General features: G+C 43.2%; 1 protein-coding gene across 3 annotated transcripts in view; it reads left to right on the top strand.

The window, feature by feature from the left end:
• The window catches only part of LOC138957689 (tuberin-like), an 85338-nt gene extending 64099 nt beyond the window's left edge, over positions 1–21239 (top strand). For 2 of the 3 annotated variants that reach the window (XM_070328767.1, XM_070328753.1), the window contains 5 exons: positions 51–190; positions 468–546; positions 1019–1045; positions 10012–10103; positions 20124–21239. In XM_070328767.1, coding sequence (XP_070184868.1) covers positions 51–190; positions 468–546; positions 1019–1045; positions 10012–10103; positions 20124–20354 — 569 coding nt within the window. In that variant the 3' untranslated portion in view covers positions 20355–21239. The remainder of the gene's footprint in view (positions 1–50; positions 191–467; positions 547–1018; positions 1046–10011; positions 10104–20123) is intronic. The other variant, XM_070328761.1, reaches the window with a different exon arrangement.
• Positions 21240–26140: the final 4901 nt, after the last annotated feature.

The following is a 26140-nucleotide window of genomic DNA, read 5'->3' as shown; positions in this document are numbered from 1 at the left end:
CGGTTTGAAAAGGACAGTTTTTAGTTGAAGACATTATTCGCTGTGTGCAGTAATATTCCACATTGCCACCCTGATGCCCAACAGAAAGGGAGACAACAACTACACCTTCAAGAAGCTGCACATCGGCAATGATTACGTCACCATCGTCTACAACGACAGTGGCGAGGACTTCAAGCTGGGGACTCTGACGGTGCGGTGCAGTCACGCTCGACATTTCATTGAACATAGTATAACGAGAAGAAGTATACATTATTTGTAGTTTTCACTCACACCTTTACGAAAATAAGATGATCTGTTGTATTGTCGGAATGTCAAAACATTGTTATTTGACTCCAGTGTGTGGCAGCTATAGTTCATTGAAAGAATGTGTTTTCTTATTCTTGCATGCTCCTTATTTAAATTATTTTTTATTCCCTTTTGACAGTGCAAGGCCTTAAATGTTATTTTTGCGCTCTGTTGTTTTGCAGGGTCAGTTTAACTACGTGAACATCGTCATTCGGCCACTGGACCATGGCAGCAATGCCGTCACTCTGCTGGCCAAACAAGGTAAACTGACCTCTTATGCATGCTGAATTTGCATATTATGCCACACCCCTTTCACAGCCCATGCCCCCGCAACTCCAAGACAAATAATGCCATTGCTTATTCTATGACACACCAACATTAACTGCAGCTTTTTTGCAGTTGCTAGAAGTTATCACTGCTTTTTGGTAGATTTGCATTATGACACAGTGACACACACGCATACACTCACATCCCCCGCACACACACATCCCCCACACACACACATGCGCACACACGCATGCACACATACACATACACACGCACGCACACATGCACACACACACACCTGTCAGCCTGTAAAATATGCTTTTAGTTTTGAGATGACTGGACTTTTAGGATCATGCTTTTGCTGTGATTGTATGCATGCATTTTGAAATACCATGTATGCCTCCTCTCTGTGAAAAAGTATTAACCACTTAATCTTGTGTGGGTGGGGTTTGCTTTCTTGTTCTAGAATCGTTTGTGGATACTATCTCGGCAGGTATGGTTTGTTTGTGAGCTGTGGGTCCAATTAACCACTAATCTTACTCAAGTGTTTGTGTTGTTCAGAAGTTTGATGCCTTAACTATGAATGAGTTACCTGTGACTTGTCCTGATGAGGTCTAACTCGACCACTTCTGCTTTTAATGGGCCAGGGTGTGACCTTTGGTGTCCGACCAAGGCATTGATTTTGACCACTTCTACTCATAACGGGCGTCCCGGCAAAGAGCAACCCCTGGAATTGGCACCACTGCACTTCCCTGTCCATACATATATAACGAGCTATGCTCTCATTAGCGGTTATGTGACTCTGCATACACGTTTAACAAGCAAGGCTCTCATTAGTAGAAATTCTTTGACTGTGTGCCAGCGTGTTCAAGTTGACTTTTTTAAACCTTGCATTATACGGACGCAACTGTGGCAACATTTTTCTTGAGCAACTTCAACTGTCATCTTGTGTTGTGCACAATAGAGGAAGTCGCTCTGCTGAACCAGTTTAAACCCATTTAGGGCAGTCCTGAAAAACATGCGCCGCCACTGGAGATTGGTTCAGCATCCGCGCACATTACTTGCATGCGACCACAACTGTCAGGATGCCCATAATGGGTAGAAGTGACTGAACTAGATGCCATCAGCATTACTTGGGTTGCGGTCTTGTTCCCTGTGCATTTTCTCCTAACATTGTATTACCCATGGATTGTCATTTCAGGGGAATGATGGAAGTAGATTTGTAAACAAGTTTTTTGCCTTCAAAATACAATGGAACCCCCCTATTGAGACCTCCAAAATTCAGAGAAATTCAGGTCTTAAAAAGGGGGGAGTCTTAAAATGGGGTACATTTACAGAGGTTATGAAAAGACAAGAGGCGAAGCCTTCAAGGCTCACGTAAGAAATCGACAAACAGTAACACAAACTCAATCACTCAGTCACACATACACACACACACAGTAAGCATAGGTGACACTGTGCAAGAAAGCGAGACACTAGATCTAGATCTGTCTGTCTGCATGTAGCCTACTTACAAAGTTACAGGGACACGACTGCCAACTAGTCTCGGCCCGCACAAAAAAACAATGACCGAGACGTTCAGTAATTCCTTTGCGTGACGTCTAACCCTCTTACGCCATAATGTGACGTCTTCAAATGACGAAATGTTAAAGTTTCTACCACAGACATACACACGCACGCACATACGCACGCACATACGCATGCACGCACGCACAGACAGACAAAGTTACGATCGCATAGGCTACACTTACGTGAGCCAAAAATGTGAGAAAACATTGGTCTTACAAGGGAGGGAGTCTTAAATTGGGGGGTCTTAAAAGGGGGTTCCACTGTAGCAGCTTCATTTGTATAACGAAGTATTAATGTCCTTCCACTCCATACTGCCGTCTGTGAAATGTACAGTGGAACCCCCCTTTTAAGACTCCCTCCTTTTAAAGACCTTAGTTTTTTTAATTTCCTATTCATATCCTGTGTAAAGTTACCCCCATTTCAGACTCCCTCCTTTTTAAGACCTTAATTCTTTTAATTTCTTATTCATAACCTGTGTAAAGTTACCCCCATTTCAGACTCCCTCCTTTTTAAGACCTTAGTTTTTTTAATTTCCTATTCATATCCTGTGTAAAGTTACCCCCATTTCAGACTCCCTCCTTTTTAAGACCTTAATTCTTTTAATTTCTTATTCATAACCTGTGTAAAGTTACCCCCATTTTCAGACTCCCTCCTTTTTAAGACCTTAGTTTTTTTAATTTCCTATTCATATCCTGTGTAAAGTTACCCCCATTTTCAGACTCGCTCCTTTTTAAGACCTTAGTTTTTTTAATTTCCTATTCATATCCTGTGTAAAGTTACCCCCATTTTCAGACTCCCTCCTTTTTAAGACCTTAGTTTTTTTAATTTCTCTATTCATAACCTGTGTAAAGTTACCCCCATTTTCAGACTCCCTCCTTTTTAAGACCTTAGTTTTTTTAATTTCCTATTCCTAACCTGTGTAAAGTTACCCCCATTTTCAGACTCCCTCCTTTTTAAGACCTTAGTTTTTTTAATTTCCTATTCATAACCTGTGTAAAGTTACCCCCATTTTAAAACTACCTCCTTTTTAAGACCTAAGTTTTTTGAGTCACTTGAGAAAAAGTGACTCTATGTAATCGGTCAGTGTTAGTCTGTCCGGCCGGCCGTCCGGCCGGCCGGCCGTCCGGCCGGCCGTCCGTAGACACCACCTTAACGTTGGACTTTTCTCGGAAACTATCAAAGCGATCGGGCTCATATTTTGTTTAGTCGTGACCTCCAATGACCTCTACACTTTAACGATGGTTTCGTTGACCTTTGACCTTTTTCAAGGTCACAGGTCAGCGTCAAAGGAAAAATTAGACATTTTATATCTTTGACAAAGTTCATCGGATGTGATTGAAACTTTGTAGGATTATTCTTTACATCAAAGTATTTACATCTGTAGCCTTTTACGAACGTTATCAGAAAAACAAGGGAGATAACTAGCCTTTTCTGTTCGGCAACACACAACTTAACGTTGGGCTTTTCTCGGAAACTATAAAAGTGACCGGGCTCAAATTTTATGTGAACGTGACTCCCAGTGACCTCTACACTTTGACGTCTGCTTTGGTGACCTTTGACCTTTTTCAAGGTCACAGGTATGTCTTGAAGGAAAAAAATTGAAATATCATATCTCTGAAACTATTCATCGGATTTGATTCAAACTTTTTAGGATTATTCTTTACATCAAATTATTTACATCTGTATTGTGTTGTGAATAGCAATTTCTTCCTGTCCATCTGATGCCTCATATAATATTCAGAACTGCGAAAGTGACTCGATCGAGCGTTTGCTCTTCTTGTTTAATTTCCTATTCATAACCTGTGTAAAGTTACCCCCATTTTCAGACTCCCTCCTTTTTAAGATCTTAGTTTTTTTAATTTCCTATTCATAACCTGTGTAAAGTTACCCCCATTTTCAGACTCCCTCCTTTTTAAGACCTTAGTTTTTTTAATTTCCTATTCATAACCTGTGTAAAGTTACCCCCATTTTCAGACTCCCTCCTTTTAAAGACCTTAGTTTTTGGCTCACGAAGTGTAGCCTATGCGATGCTAACTTTTGTCTGTCTGTGCGTGCGTGCGTGCGTATGTATGTATGTATGTATGTCTGTCTGTGGTAGAAACTTTAACATTTGAAGACGTCATATTACATTGACGTCACATTATGACGTACGAGGGTTAGACGTCACGCGATGGAATTACTGAAAGTCTCGGTGATTGTTATTTTGAGCGGGCCGAGACTATTTGGCAGTCGTGTCCATGTAAGTAGGCTACATGCAGACAGACAGATCTAGATCTAGTGTCTCGCTTTCTTGCACAGTTTCACCTATGCTCTTTCTCTCTCTGTGTGTGTGTGTGTGTGTGTGTGTGTGTACTGTGTGTGTATGTGTGACGGAGTGATTGAGTTTGTGTTACTGTTTGTCGATTTCTTACGTGAGCCTTGAAGGCTTCGCCTCTTGTTTTAATTTCCTATTCATAACCTGTGTAAAGTTACCCCCATTTTCAGACTCCCTCCTTTTAAAGACCTTAGTTTTTTTAATTTCTTATTCATAACCTGTGTAAAGTTACCCCCATTTTCAGACTCCCTCCTTTTTAAGACCTTAGTTTTTTTAATTTCCTATTCATATCCTGTGTAAAGTTACCCCCATTTTCAGACTCGCTCCTTTTTAAGACCTTAGTTTTTTTAATTTCCTATTCATAACCTGTGTAAAGTTACCCCCATTTTCAGACTCCCTCCTTTTTAAGACCTTAGTTTTTTTAATTTCCTATTCATAACCTGTGTAAAGTTACCCCCATTTTCAGACTCCCTCCTTTTTAAGACCTTAGTTTTTTTAATTTCCTATTCATAACCTGTGTAAAGTTACCCCCATTTTCAGACTCCCTCCTTTTTAAGACCTTAGTTTTTTTAATTTCCTATTCATATCCTGTGTAAAGTTACCCCCATTTTAAGACTACCTCCTTTTTAAGACCTTAGTTTTTTAATTTCCTATTCATATCCTGTGTAAAGTTACCCCCATTTTCAGACTCCCTCCTTTTTAAGACCTTAGTTTTTTTAATTTCCTATTCATAACCTGTGTAAAGTTACCCCCATTTTCAGACTCGCTCCTTTTAAAGACCTTAGTTTTTTTAATTTCCTATTCATAACCTGTGTAAAGTTACCCCCATTTTCAGACTCGCTCCTTTTAAAGACCTTAGTTTTTTTAATTTCCTATTCCTATCCTGTGTAAAGTTACCCCCATTTTCAGACTCCCTCCTTTTAAAGACCTTAGTTTTTTTAATTTCCTATTCATAACCTGTGTAAAGTTACCCCCATTTTCAGACTCCCTCCTTTTTAAGACCTTAGTTTTTTTAATTTCCTATTCCTAACCTGTGTAAAGTTACCCCCATTTTCAGACTCTCTCCTTTTAAAGACCTTAGTTTTTTTAATTTCCTATTCCTAACCTGTGTAAAGTTACCCCCATTTTCAGACTCCCTCCTTTTAAAGACCTTAGTTTTTTTAATTTCCTATTCCTATCCTGTGTAAAGTTACCCCCATTTTCAGACTCCCTCCTTTTAAAGACCTTAGTTTTTTTAATTTCCTATTCATAACCTGTGTAAAGTTACCCCCATTTTCAGACTCCCTCCTTTTTAAGACCTTAGTTTTTTTAATTTCCTATTCCTAACCTGTGTAAAGTTACCCCCATTTTCAGACTCCCTCCTTTTAAAGACCTTAGTTTTTTTAATTTCCTATTCCTAACCTGTGTAAAGTTACCCCCATTTTCAGACTCCCTCCTTTTAAAGACCTTAGTTTTTTTAATTTCCTATTCCTAACCTGTGTAAAGTTACCCCCATTTTCAGACTCCCTCCTTTTAAAGACCTTAGTTTTTTTAATTTCCTATTCCTAACCTGTGTAAAGTTACCCCCATTTTCAGACTCCCTCCTTTTTAAGACCTTAGTTTTTTTAATTTCCTATTCATATCCTGTGTAAAGTTACCCCCATTTTCAGACTCGCTCCTTTTTAAGACCTTAGTTTTTTAATTTCCTATTCCTAACCTGTGTAAAGTTACCCCCATTTTCAGACTCCCTCCTTTTTAAGACCTTAGTTTTTTTAATTTCCTATTCATAACCTGTGTAAAGTTACCCCCATTTTCAGACTCCCTCCTTTTAAAGACCTTAGTTTTTTTAATTTCCTATTCCTAACCTGTGTAAAGTTACCCCCATTTTCAGACTCCCTCCTTTTTAAGACCTTAGTTTTTTTAATTTCCTATTCATATCCTGTGTAAAGTTACCCCCATTTTCAGACTCGCTCCTTTTTAAGACCTTAGTTTTTTTAATTTCCTATTCATATCCTGTGTAAAGTTACCCCCATTTTCAGACTCCCTCCTTTTTAAGACCTTAGTTTTTTTAATTTCCTATTCATATCCTGTGTAAAGTTACCCCCATTTTCAGACTCCCTCCTTTTTAAGACCTTAGTTTTTTTAATTTCCTATTCATATCCTGTGTAAAGTTACCCCCATTTTCAGACTCGCTCCTTTTTAAGACCTTAGTTTTTTTAATTTCCTATTCATATCCTGTGTAAAGTTACCCCCATTTTCAGACTCGCTCCTTTTTAAGACCTTAGTTTTTTTAATTTCCTATTCATATCCTGTGTAAAGTTACCCCCATTTTCAGACTCCCTCCTTTTCTCAGATTTGTGGAGGTGGTGAAAGGATCACCCCCCGCGGGTTAGGGGGAAGAATTTACCCGATGCTCCCCAGCATGTCGTAAGAGGCGACTAACGGATTCTGTTTCTCCTTTTACCCTTGTTAAGTGTTTCTTGTATAGAATATAGTCAATTTTTGAAAAGATTTTAGTCAAGCAGTATGTAAGAAATGTTAAGTCCTTTGTACTGGAAACTTGCATTCTCCCAGTAAGGTCATATATTGTACTACGTTGCAAGCCCCTGGAGCAAATGTTTGATTAGTGCTTTTGTGAACAAGAAACAATTGACAAGTGGCTCTATCCCATCTCCCCCCTTTCCCCGTTGCGATATAACCTTCGTGGTTGAAAACGACGTTAAACACCAAATAAATAAAGAAAAAGTGGTGAAAGGGGGGTCCCACTGTAGCACAGCTTGTTGAGAGGGTAACCCTCTGAAGTTGCTGTGGACAAACATGTTTCTGCTGTCTAACAATGAGATCAAGTTTTGAATTAGAGTGAAACAGCTTGTTCATTTTGTTCTCCAATTGACAGTATATTTGAAATCCACAAACAAATAGACTGCCAGCGTTCCAAAATTCAGAATAAAAAACCCAAGGAAGGGTACTTAATGGAACGTTTAATTATTGTAAAAACAAAACATTACAGACATGTAATGTTTTGTTTTGTCAATAGTTAACATTCCAATAACTTACCTTTCTTGGTTTTTTTATTCTGACAGTTTATTTGTTCACAATGAAATTCTTCTTGCTCTTCAATCCTATTCACATTTTATCTGTTCACAATCATAGGGAAAAATTGTAGATCTCTGAAACTGACATGTGTGTTTGAATTTTAATATTCTTCACACGGTTCTGTGTAGAGAGAAACAAAGAACAAACGAACAAACTTTATTTTATAACAAAAAGACCAAAAAGCACTGTACTCACATTAAAAAGACAAACACGGAACAAATAACGGCGACGTTTCTGTTCGCTCTCACATGCAGTCACCATTGTTTATTTGCTTTATTTTATAAGCCAAAGTGTGTATGCATGTGTGTGTCTGTAACTGCCCTTTGATTATGACAAATATTGGAGTGTGTGTTGTTAAGGTTTTTGTGTTTATGTGTGTGCATTGCCATTTGTGTGTTTGTGCATGTGTGTGAGTGCACATCTTCACAAGTGCATGTTAGTACATACATGCATGTGTGTTGGAGTGGGGAGGGGATAAGTATGTATGCTCAGTCAGTAGCAGCGCTGGCTTGAAACCAGTTCTCGCTATTGGCATGGGTTTGAACCCCCATGTTCTACAAGGGATTTATTTAAAAAAAAACAAAAAAACTTTGTGCATCAAACTCTCCTTGGTGTCACACGCATGTGCACGATAAAGATCCCAAGTTCACAGCAAAAGTGTCAGGGCTTGGAAACATGAAATCACACATGCAGGAAAACATAATAATAATACGAGAATTTATAACGCGCACATATCTCACCACAAGATGACTCAAGGCGCACTCATACACATTCTTTCGCATTAACAACTCAAGCACACTCATATACACTTACGCATAAATTACATGAAGATGACAAGGCAACAACACAAAGAGAGACACGGCACTCAAAAGTAGCATGAAAAAGAAAAGAAAATTTCAAATAATAATTACGTGTATGTAACTTGGCTATTTACAAACATGTGGTATTTCCTATAGGTTCCTTAAATATAGGAACTTATACTATAGGTTCTTATATAGGAACTTAAAAAGAATGCCTGCTCAGTTCTTATAAGAACTTACCAGGATTACAAACAAAACTTATAACTACTTGTAGCAAATTTCTGGGGATTTTTTTGTCCATCCCTATATTTCCCCTTAAGTTTTACCTCAAATCCTGACATTTTTGTAAACCCTGTTATGGGTATATTAAGTTTCTATAAGGATTTGGTACAAGTTCCTTTAAGTTTTCTATAAGTTATTTTGGTTTGGGATACTAGGCGAAGGCAGTATAAGGACATCAGTTCCTATTCCCCATGCTTCAAGAGCTTTGCTTTCCCACAGCCCAGAATCGCTCAGCTTTGTGTTCCCACAACCCAGAATACCACAGCTTTCTTTGTGTTCCCACAACCCAGAATACCACAGTTTTCTTGGTGTTCCCACAACCCTATGTTCCCACAGCTAGCCCTGTGTTTGTTCCCATGGCCCTGAGTTCCCACAGCCAAACCTTCTGAGAGTTGTGTTTTCATGAGGTGTACAGATATTTCAGCATCATTCTGTGTTAGAATTATAGGCTATGGTAGGGTGAAGATTAACAATACTGTGAGAAAAAAGGTCTTCATAAACAAGAACACAATGCACTGTTTGTAATCGTAAAGCATTGATGTTTTTAAATTTGTTAAATGACCCAATTGGAACATAAAACCACAGGATTAAGTAAGTTAAATGTATTTGAAGTTAGGAAAATAGATGCTTATACAGTGGAACCTGTAATGGCGACCAGCTCTCGATAACAAACACCTGTCCAAAAGCGACGATATCTGTTCTCTATAATTCACCTTTTCATAACGACCACTTTGGGTCTGTCCCTTTGGTGGTTGTTTTAGACAGGTTTCACTGTAGTGTATATTTTGGTGGTTGTTTTAGACAGGTTTCACTGTAGTGTATAGTTTGGTGGTTGTTTTAGACAGGTTTCACTGTAGTGTATAGTTTGGTGGTTGTTTTAGACAGGTTTCACTGTAGTGTATAGTTTGGTGGTTGTTTTAGACAGGTTTCACTGTAGTGTATATTTTGCAGATAGGAATTGTGACATTGATTGGCACTGTAAAATTACGACTCTCGCATAGTAATGTTATAGTTCTTGATGCTGTCAAGCTGCTTGTAATATTATAGCAGTAGTGTGATTTTGTGCGTGATAGCCATGTTGAAGCTGTTATACATGCCAGTACCTCAGTTATTTAAAAGTTGTTCGTAATAGACAAACTCTGGAAATAACTCTGTTGGGGTTGTATGGGTTGTGAAAGAGTGCATACTCATCCTTATATTGAGGCAAACTTTCCACACATGCTCCTTGTCCACATGTTTCAGACACACTCCTTGCTAGTGATTGGCCTATTATGTCATGTGGGAAAGTTTGCCTCTCTTGATTTTAAAGAGAATTCACTCTTTCCCAACCGATGAAAAATCCTGACAGAGTTATTTCCGAACATTGTGTATTCTTTGAAAGCAGCGAAATTGTAAGAGTGTTCATGATTTTGTTTCCAGACATAGCAGACATTCTGGGTCACACCCACCCCAAGATCATCTCCGACACCAACCTGGCCTTACTCGTACGACAGATCGCTGTGCACTGCAACGTAAGTTGGCTTATTTGCGCATGTTTGTGTGCGTGCGTGTGTGTGTGTGTGTGTGATGGAGATGACCAATTTGTCCTTTGTTGGGGGTATGCAGTGCCCGGGCTGGTGGACAACTGTGCCAAAGGCATTGCACTTCTACTTAATTGTTAATGCACAAGTGAATTGACCGTGGTGAGGATAAGCTTTTTAGATTATTTGATGTGAAAATTACAGATTTTTTTTTGGTCAAAGTTTGTGGGATTTGTCCTCCTGTATGCATGAACTTATAGATCAATTGTATTTTGTGTAGCTACCTGCTTATAGCTATGATGCAGTTGTATTGAGACTCAAAAAGGGCACCAGTCTTCATGTTTTACAGTACGTACTCAGAAATGTCAAACACTTCATAACCTCCAGAGTTTTCCCCAAGTTTACATTTTATATCCTCTCCTTTGAGTGTGAATCGTTGCACGTGCATATGCTCTTACACTGCACAGGTATAATGAAAATGTCTTTGGGGCTTTGAAAGTACTTGGAAATGTTATTCTCATAGACTGGCAGCGTGTGAACATTTTTTTTAATATATATATACCCCCTTTTAAGACCCCTTCTTTTAAGACCAACCCTTTTTGACTCACATGCGAAGCAAAAGTGAGTCTATGTACTCACCCGAGTCGTCCGTCCGTCCGTCCCCCCCGTCCGTCCGGAAAACTTTAACGTTGGATATTTCTTGGACACTATTCAGTCTATCAGTACCAAATTTGGCAAGATGGTGTATGATGACAAGGCCCCAAAAAACATACATAGCATCTTGACCTTGCTTCAAGGTCAAGGTCGCAGGGGCCATAAATGTTGTCTAAAAAACAGCTATTTTTCCCATTTTTCCCATTTTCTCTGAAGTTTTTGAGATTCAATACCTCACCTATATATGATATATAGGGCAAAGTAAGCCCCATCTTTTGATACCAGTTTGGTTTACCTTGCTTCAAGGTCAAGGTCACAGGAGCTCTTCAAAGTTGGATTGTATACATATTTTGAAGTGACCTTGACCCTGAACTATGGAAGATAACTGTTTCAAACTGGAAAATTTTTAATTAAATTTTCATTTGATTAATATACTTACCCGAATCACATGATTAGCATTGACATACTTAGAGATGCTAGGTCCTGATAAAAGCTTACCCGTCTAAGTTTAAGGGAAGCAACCTCAACTAAAAAAGTGACAGCACCATGGTACTTGCCACCCGCGGTTGCCTCCCATTAGTGGGTGAACTACGTCACTACTGGTGCCTGGTCACATGATACACAGATCAATCGACTTATAGAATACTAAGAAACTATAAAGCGGGGCAGGCGGGAGGGAATTACCCATGTGATTCGGGTAAGTATATTAATCAAATGAAAATTTAATTAAAAATTTTCCATTAAATTACATATTCTTACTCCGAATCACATGATTAGCAGATAACTCCAACAAGGTGGTGGGTAAGATCAAAAAAGTTCAAACTCACTCTTAAGTTCTGGAAAGACATTGTCCTGCTGCCACCAAGGCAGGGAGGGACCTTGAACCATCCTGGCATAGTGCAGCGATGTCTCTCAAATAAAAACTGATAAAAACATCGTCTGAGCGCCAGTAAGCGGTGCGTAAGACGTCGTCTAGCCTCCTAGACCGTAAGACGGCCAAGGAGGAAGACCAGGCTCTTGATTCGTGAGCTCGTGCAGAGCGGAGGGGAAAGCTAGGCTGCGACCCCCCCCCCTTTCTAGACAGGTCCCATGCATAGGCCTGTTTAATTGTAGCCGACACCCACCTGGCCAAGGTTGTTCTCGTAATATCCTTATCCATAGTGGTGTTCAAAGAGATGAACAAAAGCTTCTGAGAGCTCGACCGGATAGAACTAGTACGGGAGAGATAGGCCTCAAGAGCCCTAACCGGGCAGTTGACCATATCGGGATCATTCATGGCCAGGATATGTGCTAAAGGCTTCACCATAATCAGCGGAGAGGGCTGGCCTGGAGATTGGTTCTTAGCCAAGAAGCCCTCTCTGATGCGCAAGGAAATAGAACCATCGCGCTCTCTAGAGATGTCCTGAGGACTACCTGAAAGAGCGTGAATCTCGCTCCCCCTACGAGCCGTAGCCAGGAGGAGGAGAAAAAGAGCCTTCCTAGTAAGGTTAGGAAGACTAGAGTCAGCCAGAGGCTCGAAAGCCGAAGAGCGCAAAAACTCTAAGACCAGAAAGAGGTCCCATTTGGGCAAAGCGGAACGCGTCTTGACCTCCTCAAGGGCTGCCCCCTTGATCACCCCAGCGATTACTGTACTAAGGCTGATGGAGTGACCGATTTGCTTAAGGGTCGAAGAGATTGCCGATCTACGGACCTTCAGCGACGCAGAGGAAACTCCCTGCGAGGACAAATCGGCCAAATGGTTGGCCACATGCATTGTACGTGGTGCCACCGGATTAACTCTGTGAGACTGACACCACGTAACCCAGGATTTCCAGTGAGAGGAATACACCATAGAAGTAGAAGCTCTATGAGAGCGCTGAACTAGGTGCAAGGTGCGTTCTGAAGCACCGGAACGTTTCAAAGCTGACCTCACAGTCTCCACGCGTGAAGGTTTAGAGACTGTGGGTCCTCGTGAGGAACGCCTGTTCGAGGTTGAACAAGCTCTCCCCTCGCGAGAGACAGAGGGATAGGAGGACCCCGAGCCAGCCTCAGAAGGTCCGGAAACCAAGTCTGAGACGGCCACCACGGGGTGATCAGAAGAAGAAGAGGCGGTCCCTCTAGCTCCGCCTTCCTGATCACCCGGCTGAGCAGCTGGAAGGGAGGGAAGGCGTAAGCCTCTAGACCCGACCAAGGGATCTCCAGTGCATTGGTCTCCCAAGCCTCCTGGTCGGGGAAGGGAGACACAAAGATGGGAAGGCGTCTGGAGAATCTGGTGGCGAAGAGATCCACCAGAGGCTTCGGAGCTCGGGACCAGAGACGGAGCAGAGCCCCATGCGTGATGGTCCATTCCGACTGCAACACCTTGTCGGAGCGGCTGAGCGCATCCGCAAGAGTGTTGAGCCTTCCCGGCAGGTACCGTGCCATGAGTGAGATCTGGTGCTGAGCACACCAAGTCAGGATCTCGCAGGTCCTGCGTGAGAGAGTGGGGGACCGCAAACCTCCCTGTTTGTTCACATAAGCGGCCACTGTAGTGTTGTCTGTGAACAGACGGACCCGCTTGGTGACAAGGGAAGGGAGAAACGCGACCAGAGCCAAAAACACGGCCTCCAACTCCAAGGAGTTGATGTGCCATGCGCTCTGCTCCGCAGACCACAGACCGGAGGCCGTGAGCCGTTCCGTGTGCGCTCCCCAACCCAGCAGGGACGCATCTGTAAAGAGGTCCAAGTCGGGAGGGGGAGCCGCGATCGGAACCCCCCTGCAGAGCCAACCCGTGTCCAACCACGGGAGGGATGCAGTCTGGAACCATTCCCCGAGGGGAACCAGCGCGTTCCAATCCACACAGGGAGAATCCACAAACGGCTTCAGCGCGTGCTGAAGTGGACGTTTGTGAGCTCTCCCCAGTGGAACAAGGAGGGCCATGGACTCCATCTGCCCCAAGATGGAGGCCATGGTCCGGAGGGAAGCCCTCGGGAGAAGCAAAGTCGAGCGCAGAAGAGCCTGGAGCTTGTCCACTCGCTTCTGAGAGGGGCGGACCGTCCAGGAGACCGTATCGAAAGACATCCCCAAGTAGGTGAACGTCTGTGACGGTACGAGCTCGGACTTTGCTTGGTTGACCGAGAATCCCAGCAGGCTGGCCTCTCGGAGAACCATCTGGGTGTGCTGAGAGCAAAGAACCTCGCTCTGGCCCAAGATGAGCCAGTCGTCGAGGTAAGCCCTCAGACGAACACCCCGGGCCCTCACCAGTGCGCAAACCTGTCTCACCACCATGGTGAAAACCCATGGAGCGAGAGACAGGCCAAAGGGAAGTGCGCGGAACTGGTAGACTTGATCTGCCCACCGGAAACGGAGCCATTTCCGGTCGGCTGGATGCACCAAAATGTGGAAGTATGCATCCGTCAAGTCTATGGAGGTCGCCCAATCTCCCGGGCGGAGTGCATCTCTGACCGAGGCAGGCGTCTCCATTTTGAACCGAATCGTTCTCAGAAAGGTGTTGAGGAACGATAGGTCCAAAACAGGACGCCAGGCTCCCGAGGCCTTGGGGACGGCAAAGAGCCGCCCGTAAAACCCCGGGGAGCTGTGGTCTGAGACTGCCTCCACCGCGCCCTTCTCCACCAGAGAGGCAACCTCCGAGCGGAGGACGGCCCTTGCCTCTTGTGAGAAGGGTGGCTTGAAGGCTGGAGGAGACCTGGAAAGAGGGGCCTTGTCCTCCAGCCACAGTAAGCGGAATCCCGACCTCACAACGCCCACTATCCATTGGCTGTTCGTAGACTCCAGCCAATGCGACAGCGCCCGTGAAGGGCCCCCCGCCATCACCAAGGTGGAGGGCGGGGGGGGGGTGAAGTCGGGGACGCTTCATTGGGGGTGAGGCTTTCCCTGGGGAGCGCCTCTACCCCTGCCCGAAGAGGATCTCTTGCCCGACCCGCGGGAAGGGGCATGAGGCCTCTTGCGGGAAGCAGGGTGCGGCTGAGCGGAGGTCTTAGTCTGCTTAGACTGAGCCTGCTTAGGCGCGGCCTGCTTCTGCTGCTTCAGATTCTGAAGAGCGAAAGAAGAGAACTGAGTGTCTCTGTTACTCTCAATCTCCTGCTTCCTGGCATCAGAGGCCAGGTGGCCGAAGAGAGAGCCCTCGACCAAGGGCGACGAACGGAGGGTGTTCCTTGTCGACTCCTCAGTGAACTGTGAGTGGGCAAGGAACAAGTCCCTTCTGCACATGACCGCATGAGTGTAGTGCAGAGAGGACAACCTCATCTGTTCTTCATTCACCCTCGCGAGTGTCGAGAGAAGAGTGCAGATGTCTTCCGCGTCCTGCTCCGTGCTCAGAGTAAAGGGCGCCAACGACTCTGTGAGAGCCCGAGAAAGGGCGCGAAGAAGCGTCTCCGAAATGGAACTAAGTTCCAAGAGCTGTCTGCCAACTTCTTCAGAAGCGGAAAGAGTCTGCTCAGAAAGAGGCAGACAGGACTCCTTCTTCAGGGGCTTCGTGAGAAGTGGAAGAAGTTCCGGTGTGACCTGCAAAGGTGCACGCGGAAGCGCAAACAGCGAGAGCAAGTTCCGAGACAACTTGGGCATAGGCAACTTCCTCTGAGCCGCAAGGGGAACAAAGGAGGAAGCCTGAGCAGGAGAGGCTAAATATTCCAAAGCCGGTTCAGGAGCTGAACCATGAGGCACCAGCAAAGGAACTGGGGCTGAAGGTAGACCACCGCCAGAGGTCGTGCCCTTGGCGAAGAGCCTTGAGAACTGAAACGCCACTGAGGGCGACTCAAGGAACCGGAAGTAGCTATCTTCCTCCTTCGCCAACCGGAAGTCAGCCATCGCGGAAGGCGCGGCCGCAGAGGGCATCGCCGAAGCTGTAGCTCCTTCCGGAAAATAGCGGGACGTGACCTCCGCGGCCGCTTCAAGGGCAACCTTGAAATTGGCCGGAGCCCCCGAAAGCGTCTGCTCGTCGTCGAGGGACCTAGCGTCCGAAGCAACGAACGAAGGAGGTGGCGCAAAGCCATCCGAATCCACGAAAGGACGCTGTGCCGAGGGGCCAGAAAACTGACGTCCGTCCCGCTGAAGGTCAACCAAACTCGTATCCTGACTAAGAGGATGAGCAAGGTCAAAGACCGAAGCTGAAGGTCGTGAGGCATCAGCTGACCCAAGCACAGAAGTGTGTGGCGGCTGATGACTCACCTGAGGCAGGAAGCCTGTGTGCCCCAAGGTCATAGGAAGAGAACTGGCCAGTCCGGGCGGAGCCGGAAAAGCAGCCGAAACAGCAGCGCTATACCAGCCCTGTTGCTGCGCAGAATGAGGGCTGACGCCCGGAACCCCATAGGGGTGACCTTCAGTCAAACCAGGAGTGACAGTAGCCTGAGCACTCGAGGAATGACCTGAATGACCTTGAGACAAACCGGGAGTGACAGTAGCCTGTGCACAAGCGGAATGACCTGAATGACCTTGGGTCAAACCGGAAGTGACAGTAGCCTGTGCACTTGAGGAATGACCTCTACCTCCGGAGAGGACAGCTGCCGGAAACGGCTGCTGTGGTAAGGCGTGGTTCAACCCGGACGTGACAGTAGTCTGTGCACTAACCGAGGAATCACTACTCCCGGCCGGAGCCGGGAGCCCAACTGTCGCGGACGACTGCTGGAATAGGGCGAAGCTCGAGCCGGACGTGACAGTAGCCTGTGCACGCGCCGGTGAACCTCTGCCTCCGATAAACGGAAGCGCAGCTGCCGTAAACGGCTGCTGCGAGCACCAACCTTGCTGTGACCTTGTCCCCGGAGGGACATGCACTGTCACACTACCACAAGTAGTAGGCAACGAGTGCAGGTCAGGAAGAGAAGACGAGGGTCCCGGCTGGGACAGTCCACCAAGGTCGCGGTGGCCGGCAGTCTGGTCAAGGGCAGACAAGGACACTGCAGGATCCAAACTCAACAAAGAGGCCAAGGAATGAATGTCGCTAACCCCCGGGCGGGGGACAGTGCTGGCCACAGCGTCTGGCCGTGACATCTCCTCACGTACCAAGCTTCTAATCTCTGGAAGCAAAGAGGAAATCAAAGTAGACACCAGAGCAGAGGACTCTGGTGCCGCAGCCGAAGTAGAACCGGCGGCCTTAGGGGCAGACGCACGCGGTTGAGAGCCGGACGGCAAATCGTCTGGCGCCGAGAACGGTACCGAAAACGAAACTTTACTCTGAGGGTCCGACACAGTGATAAGAGGATTCTTGCTAGAAGACACGGGAGTAGAGGATTTGGGCTTACCAGGGCCCTTGCCCTTGCCCTCAGCCTTCCCCCCTTTCTTTTTGTCGCTGTCGGCCATGTTAAGACCGAGCGAAAAATGTAAACAAACAACTGAAAATAGCAAAGTCCGAACGGACACAAAATTCAGAAGCAAGCAAGCACAAACAACTAACACATGCAAAATAGCAACCGAAAGGAAGCTAAACGCAAGCTAGATAAAGTGTTAAGCGTCCGCACGGACGAAAACAACAGAATAGCAAAGACACGTGTTAGACGACAAATGGCGACCGGCAAGGAAGCCAACAACTACTGAGAACTTCAAAGTCCAACGGACTAGCGAAATTAACAGCAGAACAATAACAAACAAGTCAAGACTGAAAAGGAATGATCTCACCAGCTGCAAAGCCAGCAAGAACGACGGGAGCCGAGGCCGGAGGGTGTCAGCAGACAACGAAAACAGCCAGAGCGAAAAGCAAACACGACCGTCTCTCTCAAGTGATAATAGTCGATTGATCTGTGTATCATGTGACCAGGCACCAGTAGTGACGTAGTTCACCCACTAATGGGAGGCAACCGCGGGTGGCAAGTACCATGGTGCTGTCACTTTTTTAGTTGAGGTTGCTTCCCTTAAACTTAGACGGGTAAGCTTTTATCAGGACCTAGCATCTCTAAGTATGTCAATGCTAATCATGTGATTCGGAGTAAGAATATGTGATTGAATTAAAAATTATGTGGGGCACATGTTATGCTTTCATCATGAGACACATTTGGTCACATATGATCAAGGTCAAGGTCACTTTGACCCTTATGAAATGTGACCAAAATAAGGTAGTGAACCACTAAAAGTGACCATATCTCATGGTAGAAAGAGCCAATAAGCACCATTGTACTTCCTATGTCTTGAATTAACAGCTTTGTGTTGCATGACCTTGGATGACAAGGTCACATGTATTTTGGTAGGAAAAATGTGTAAAGCAGTTCTTAGTGTATGATGTCATTGCTAGGTTTAGCTGAAGGTCAAGGTCATGTAAAGGTCAAGGTCAAGCATGTGAGTCGTATGGGCTTTGCCCTTCTTGTTAAGACCTTGATTTTTCTGATTTTTTGTTCATAACCTCTGTAAATTTACCTCCATTTTAAGACCTGATTTTCTCCTTTTTTAAAAATTTTTTATTATTTTTTTTAAAGGTCTTAAAAATAAAACGCGGGTTAGGGGGAGTCCCATATTGGTTGGGACGAGAAAGAATTTACCCGATGCTCCCCAGAGGCAAGAGGCGACTGACGGATTCTGTTTCTTCTTTTACCCTTGTTAAGTGTTTCTTGTATAGAATATAGTCAATGGAAGATTTTAGTCAAGCAGTATGTAAGAAATGTTAAGTCCTTTGTACTGGAAACTTGCATTCTCCCAGTAAGGTAATACATTGTACTACGTTGCAAGCCCCTGGAGCAAATGTTTGATTAGTGCTTTTGTGAACAAGAAACAATTGACAAGTGGCTCTATCCCATCTCCCCCCTTTCCCCGTCGCGATATAACCTTCGTGGTTGAAAACGACGTTAAACACCAAATAAAGAAAGAACGGTCTTCAAAGAGGGGACCGCCACTGTAGTAGTACATGTAGCACAGGAAACAAGAGACCATTGAATCAGTTTGCCAGAGACGACTGACTGACCGACTGACCTCAATTTTGGCTGACGAGACACACCCACTGAAACCTGAATTTGACTCTCGACGCATTGACAGGAGTGGTAGACTGAGGGCTATGGTTGCTAGAACGTCGTGTTTCCGCAATTCTTTTGTTCCCAGAGCTATCCATGCTTTCAACCAATCACATGTTAGAGGCCTCTATCATGTTTCTCTGTCATAATTATTACTGTACTCTGTTGTTGGGTTATCTGTAATGTATGTATTTTTAGTAACTGTATTACCGTAGTTCAAATGTGCGGTGTTCTAGTCGACATGTGGTGCTTTCACGGTATACCTTGTGTGTGCGTGGATGTGGAGGTGGACTCTTGGACATCTTTTTGTTATCGGAATTATGGTTTTTGTTAAATTGTATTGCTGTTGCTGTTGTTGTTGTGTGAGTGAGTTGTGTGTTGGCAGACTTGACTTGACGGATGACTGTTTGCGTTAGTGAGACTGTGATCATACTCATAATAATCATAATCATACTCACTTATTTTCTTATGATGTTTTTTATTTTTATTATGCATTCTTATTCTTTTGATTGGAAATGAGTATTGTTACAATTTAATTTCCATATGGATTAATAAAATTGAGTTGAGTTGAGTTGAGTTGACAAGTAGTAGTACATGTAGCACAAGTAGTAGTACATGTAGCACAAGTAGTGGTACATGCAGCACAAGTAGTAGTACATGCAGCACAAGTAGTGGTACATGTAGTACAAGTAGTAGTACATGTAGCACAAGTAGTAGTACATTTAGCACAAGTAGTGGTACATGTAGCACAAGTAGTAGTACATGCAGCACAAGTAGTAGTACATGCAGCACAAGCAGTAGTACATGCAGCACAAGCAGTAGTACATGCAGCACAAGCAGTAGTACATGTAGCACAAGTAGTAGTAGTACATGTAGCACAAGTAGTAGTACATGTAGCACAAGTAGTAGTACATTTAGCACAAGTAGTGGTACATGTAGTACAAGTAGTAGTACATGTAGCACAAGTAGTGGTACATGTAGCACAAGTAGTGGTACATGTAGTACAAGTAGTAGTACATGTAGCACAAGTAGTAGTACATGTAGCACAAGTAGTGGTACATGTAGCACAAGTAGTGGTACATGTAGCACAAGTAGTAGTACATGTAGCACAAGTAGTAGTACATTTAGCACAAGTAGTGGTACATGTAGTACAAGTAGTAGTACATGTAGCACAAGTAGTAGTACATGCAGCACAAGTAGTAGTACATGCAGCACAAGCAGTAGTACATGCAGCACAAGCAGTAGTACATGCAGCACAAGCAGTAGTACATGTAGCACAAGTAGTAGTAGTACATGTAGCACAAGTAGTAGTTGAGCTAGCACAAGATGGGACTCCATACAGTGTGCAATTTCTCTTGTCATCTTACCCTTTCCTCTCAGAGTCTGTTATATAGATGTTAACAACTTTGATGAACCTTTTTTCTTACTCTTACTCTTCATGTCCTTGCAGCTCGCTTCTCTGGTGCTGAACCGACAAAGCCACGAGCAGGAGCCCTTTGCTTCCAACTGCCTGGAGAGACTGCGGAAGATCAAGCGTATTCGCGGCAAGGTGACGGATCATTTGAACAAGGACGGAGCCACCACGGGCAAGAACTACGGCACGGGGAGCGAAACTGCTACAGGCTCACACAGCAGTAGCGACAAGATGTTTGTCATCGAAGACTTCACAGATTATGTCTGAGCACTCTGAAGTGTGCATGTCACTTTTTGTGTGTGTATGATTCTGTGGAAAGTGGTGTGTGTGACTGTCAGTATCTATGTGTGTCTCTGTATGCGCTGCAAGAGAACTGACACGAAAGACTGTAGAATCTAAATGTTTCATAGTTCGTTTTGCAACCGCTTATCGCTCAAGTATGACTGTGTGTGCGTCATGAAATATTCATGCAACTTTTCACATATTGCTGTAAAAAGCAGAGTTTTTGATGTGTGCTCTGGAAAGTTACATACAATAGTCAATTGAAGGGACTCGCGCTATAGAAAAGTTATTTATCATTATCATTTATGGTTATTATGTGAGACTCACTGACTGCAGAATTAAAATGCTTCACAGTTAATTTTGCAGCAGCCCAGGAAGGTGGTGCAGGTTTTTTTTTTATCACACAGTGTAGATGTTGTGTGACGGCTGGTGTGAAGCATCTGATAATGTCTTCTTAAGTGATGGCTTCTGTGAGATTTTGTCATGTTTTGTGTAATATGTATGTGTTGTGAAGTATTTGCTTGATATTTTTATTTTTTATTTACAGAAAATGAAAAAATGAAGAGTTTGACATTTGTACTTGAGTCAGTTTTTTGGTTAAATACTCGCGTTCTACCAATCGGCTTCTTGGAAATACAATGTACATGTAGGTCTGAAAATAGCAATGCATGTGGCCACACTTGTTTCTTTCTTTCATTTGAGAGTGACTGAACTGTGTGAGGATATGAGATTGTCAGTGTGTACAACACTCGTGTGTCAATTCTACCAAAGAATGTATTAATGGAATTCTAATTTTAATTTTAACAGTGCTAAATTCCATTAGCACTGTGCATGTACATACACGTATAAGTAAACCTGTGTTCAAGAAAATTTGAAGTGTGTGCATGATTGTATGCGAGTGTGCTGTTGTATGTGTAGTTACCTGCACATGTGTGTGAGCTTTTGTGTGTGTGTGTGTATGTGTGTGTGTGTGTGAGTGTGTGTGTATGTTTGGATGCGCATATGTGATGCATGCATGAATAAATGGTTGATACAAATTTCAAGGTTGCGGCATAAAGCTGATTCAGTTAGTTTACTTATAATGATGATTAAAGATCACTATTTTATTCAGAAACGAAGTCTGTCCCACAGGCTTACCGGGATATTAATTATATGATGTGTGGATCAGTTCACGACCTTACACTGTTTTAACACATTGATGCATAGCTTTCACATGAAACATGAAAAATCCACACTCTCATATTGAAAGAAGAATTCATTAAATTAGTAACATTCCACATCGTTCTAAGGAAGTAGCTACCTTACAAACCCCCCGCGGGTTAGGGGGAAGAATTTACCCGATGCTCCCCAGCATGTCGTAAGAGACGACTAACGGATTCTGTTTCTCTTTTTACCCTTAAGTGTTCTTTGTATAGAATATAGTCAATTTTTGTAAAGATTTTAGTCAAGCAGTATGTAAGAAATGTTAAGTCCTTTGTACTGAAAACTTGCATTCTCCCAGTAAGGTAATACATTGTACTACGTTACAAGCCCCAAGAGCAAATTTTTGATTAGTGCTTTTGTGAACAAGAAACAATTGACAAGTGGCTCTATCCCATCTCCCCCCTTTCCCCGTCGCGATATAACCTTCGTGGTTGAAAACGACGTTAAACACCAAATAAAGAAAGAAAGCTCCCTTAATGACACACACACACACAGTAGTAGTGCTTCCAGACATATGAAAAATCACAACACATCAATGAAATTAACCTTTTATTTCCGTTGAACACAATCAAGATTTACACTTAATTGATTACAAAAACAGGTTACCCAATTTTTACGTGCAAGGGAAAAAAAGCCACATAACACATCACAACAAAATGTTCATCATCACAATTCTTGGAAGTGCTGAGACACTACATCGTACATTTGAATTTAATCAAGAAGTGTTTTGTTCAAGAGCTGGTGATATTAATGCAAAAGAAGTTTAAACAAAATGGCAGATATATATTATATATCTGCCCATTTTCCAATCTCTCCAAAACTCCTGAAAAGTTTTTTTAAAGTTTTCTGTACCATTCAGGAGTCAAGGTTATAATATTCCAGAATACAACTGTACCCTTTTCTTTAACAATGTTACCAGAGGCACACACGCTCATCACAGTTGCAATGTCACCAAGGCTTACTCATCACAGTTGCAATGTCACCAAGGCTTACTCATCACACTGAGTTGCAATGTCACCAAGGCTTACTCATCACAGTTGCAGTGTCACCAAGGCTTACTCATCACAGTTGCAGTGTCACCAAGGCTTACTCATCACAGTTGCAATGTCACCAAGGCTTACTCATCACAGTTGCAATGTCACCAAGGCTTACGTCACCAGACCACTCTTGGCTAGGTGTGAAAAGAAGGAAAAGAGACCAAAACATGAGAAAAATTGAAATTTAGCTTGTGACTGGATGTAACATTATGTCTGCAGAAAAGCCAACCCTTATGAAGCATCAAGAATAGCAATTTGGATTTTTTTTAATTTTCAGCGTAGCAAATGGCAGCTATGTGTCTGTATACAACATGCTTGAACATCATGCTGTGCAGAAAAAAAACAGTGCACACACACACACACACACACCACACACACACACCACACACACACACACACCACACAGACACAGACACACACACAGATATACACACACACACACCACACACACACACAGACACACACTAACTCGCTCACACACACACACACACTAACTCGCTCACACACACACACACACACACACTAACTCACTCACACACACACACACTAACTCGCTCACACACACACACACACACACACACACACACTAACTCGCTCACACACACACACACACTAACTCGCTCACACACACACACTAACTCGCTCACACACACACACCACACACACACACTCGCTCACAAACACACATCTACCTGATTCTAAAATGACATCTACCATGTCTGATAAATCACAACAGTTGTTAGCAATTGTTACATATGAAGGGAATTTGCCATTCCTGTGTATAGGCTGGTCTCACTATACTCTTGTGATATTCTTTTCTAGGGATAAAGATCTGGAGATTGCCTTCATAGTAAATCACATAACATAAACTGACATCCATTAACTATACAAAAATCCCAGTATCACATGGACATATTTTGGTTGGGTCTCATATGCCCAAATCATTCATGAATACACGGCAAACTTTCCATTTCAAGCAAGCAACTTAAGAAACTTACTTTCATGAAAGTAAAGAGAAAATAAAGCAACAACAACAAAACGGCAAAACAACATGTGCATATGAGTTGTTCTTTGCTACTGGTCACAAGTGGGGGTCAGCTCACACGGACGCATTTTTCAATACAGTCTGGGGAAGAAACTGGTCACAAAGTACCCAGTACATGCCAGAGAGATAGAAGAATCAGCACAATCAAAGAAATTACCAAAATCATTCAATAGATATGGAAATATTAAGATTTACTGTGAAAATGCTAGCAAAAATGGCGTCCAAAAACGGGAACGCACACTTGGTGCGTCTTTGAAGACTTACCTCCGTTGTTGAAAATAGTCGTGTTTGTGCTGTTTTTGTTGAAATAGTATCTAATAAAACTGATGCAGTTCTTGAAATGTTGCAAATTATTGTTGTCTTTGTGAAATGCGAGAGTGTTCTGAGGCGCAATCTGCATACGGCTGATGTCCCACATAGGGTACCCCACTTCGATCAGCGTATCACTCCAAATGAGCTTCATAGTAGAAAAGCAGATACACTACCAAAACACTGCATAACAGATAGATCTACAAGACTGAGCCAGAATCATTGAAATTTACTTCCTGTATAAAATATTGCAATCAAATTTGTTCACGCCGTCCCACATGCAACGCAGGTTACCCTCGCCTTCGATTCAAAGTAACTCCACTCTGACTGAATTACCATCGAAACACAGATAACGAACTGATTCGGAGATTACACGCCACACATTTATGATATTTTACACACAAATTTCAACTGTGTTGTTTCGCGATAAACAGCCATAAACAAACAAATGTGGCGCCGTCACGTCGCCTCGGAAGGAGAAACGCAGGTTACCAAGAGGTTGTTTCCGATACCTGTCTGATTAAAATCATCGTTTTTCACGAATGAAGGCTCTTTGGCAGATCTGGCGAGTTGGAAACTGTCTATGAACTTTCATTTAATGTCAAATGCGTACATTCTTGTCGATATTGTTACCTTTGGGTTCATAAAGGAAGTCAATCGTCGTGTTTTTCAAAAGTGACTTCTGTCAGCATAGAACTTACTGTGCTTCGATCATTGACTGAGAAGAATCTTCCGATGACATAGTTCATTTCACTACGCGACTGCAGATCTGCAAGGAAATTTATGGCAGGGGAAATAAGCTTAACTGAAGACGAATAAGCGGAGTAACTGTTCTTCAACGGATTGCTCTCACTGATCTAAATATTTAGATCTTGGCGTCTGCTAGTCTGCTAGTAAGTAGTCTTCGTTCGTGTGAAAGTCATATCTATTTCGACTGTGTGCATCGATCCATGTAGTGAAATGTTGATCTTTGATGATTTGGCAACATAACTTCGCTAAATGTGCTTCGAGTGTATCTCCCCGTTAACCATTTGAAAACGTCTTTTAACAAGACCATGTTTCGACAGCCCAGACGGGGAGGATCCTCGATAGCTCACAGGGTATATAATGTTTTCCGCCGTTTTTTTAAAGAATCCTGTCAAATTTGCTATTCCAAAAGTACCCTATGACACGACTCGAGTGGCAAAGAACATTCTCTGCAATTCTTGTCTCAGTCCGTGCAGCCGTTTCGGGTCTTATCGTCATCATACAAGCATAGGCCTACACACCGACACACAAGAACCAGCTTTAAAAGTTAGATTATGTAAGAACCATGTGAACCAGTGATTTTTTCTTATGACTTAGTACATCAGATACTACAGTATTTCTGCAGGGATGAAAATTGCCTTGTTAAAAAAAAACTGAAATCGGCCGGGGTCCAGGGGCTGCCAAGGCCCCGGCGGGGTCAAGGAGCAGCGCCCCTGTAGGGGGTTTAGGGGGGCAACGCCCCCCGGAAAAATCTTGAAAATTTAGGAATTTAGAGCTGAAAATGTGGCCTTTTGCGAAAGGAAATCACAGTAATTGTAGCAGCTACAAAACTCCTCATTTGTTAACTAAAACAGGAATTCCGACTACTTAATGAACTTGGAACTTGGAACAAGTTATTAATATGTAAAATAATGGTATGAGACTGTTCGTCTTTAAACAGAAACTGTACCAAACACGCGCTAAAGTGCAGATCGCGAATTTAAATAAAAATAAAAAAATTATGTAAAACAAGAGGCGAAGCCTTCAAGGCTCACGTAAGAAATAGACAAACAGTAACACAAACTCAATCACTCCGTCACACATACACACACACACACACACACACACAGTAAGCATAGGTGACACTGTGCAAGAAAGCGAGACACTAGATCTAGATCTGTCTGTCTGCATGTAGCCTACTTAAAGGGACACGACTAAGAGTAATACCTAATATTCTGGACTCGCAACGAAATATTTTCAAACAAATGACAATGAACAACGCTTCGACCTAATGGTCTTCAACAGGTTAAAAAAAAAATGAAAACAACAATACAAATATCAAAACGACTTATCAGAGAAGATGATGTCCTCCAAGCGCAAAAGAAGGGGGAAAGGGAGATAAATCAAAAAGAAAAATGAGCAATGAAAAATGAAACCAAAACGAAACAAAC

This window comes from Littorina saxatilis, linkage group LG2 (assembly GCF_037325665.1).
Source record: "Littorina saxatilis isolate snail1 linkage group LG2, US_GU_Lsax_2.0, whole genome shotgun sequence".
Taxonomy (NCBI): Eukaryota; Metazoa; Mollusca; class Gastropoda; order Littorinimorpha; family Littorinidae; genus Littorina; species Littorina saxatilis.
Note: the sequence above shows the minus strand (reverse complement) of the source record. Positions and strands in the feature narration are given on the sequence as shown.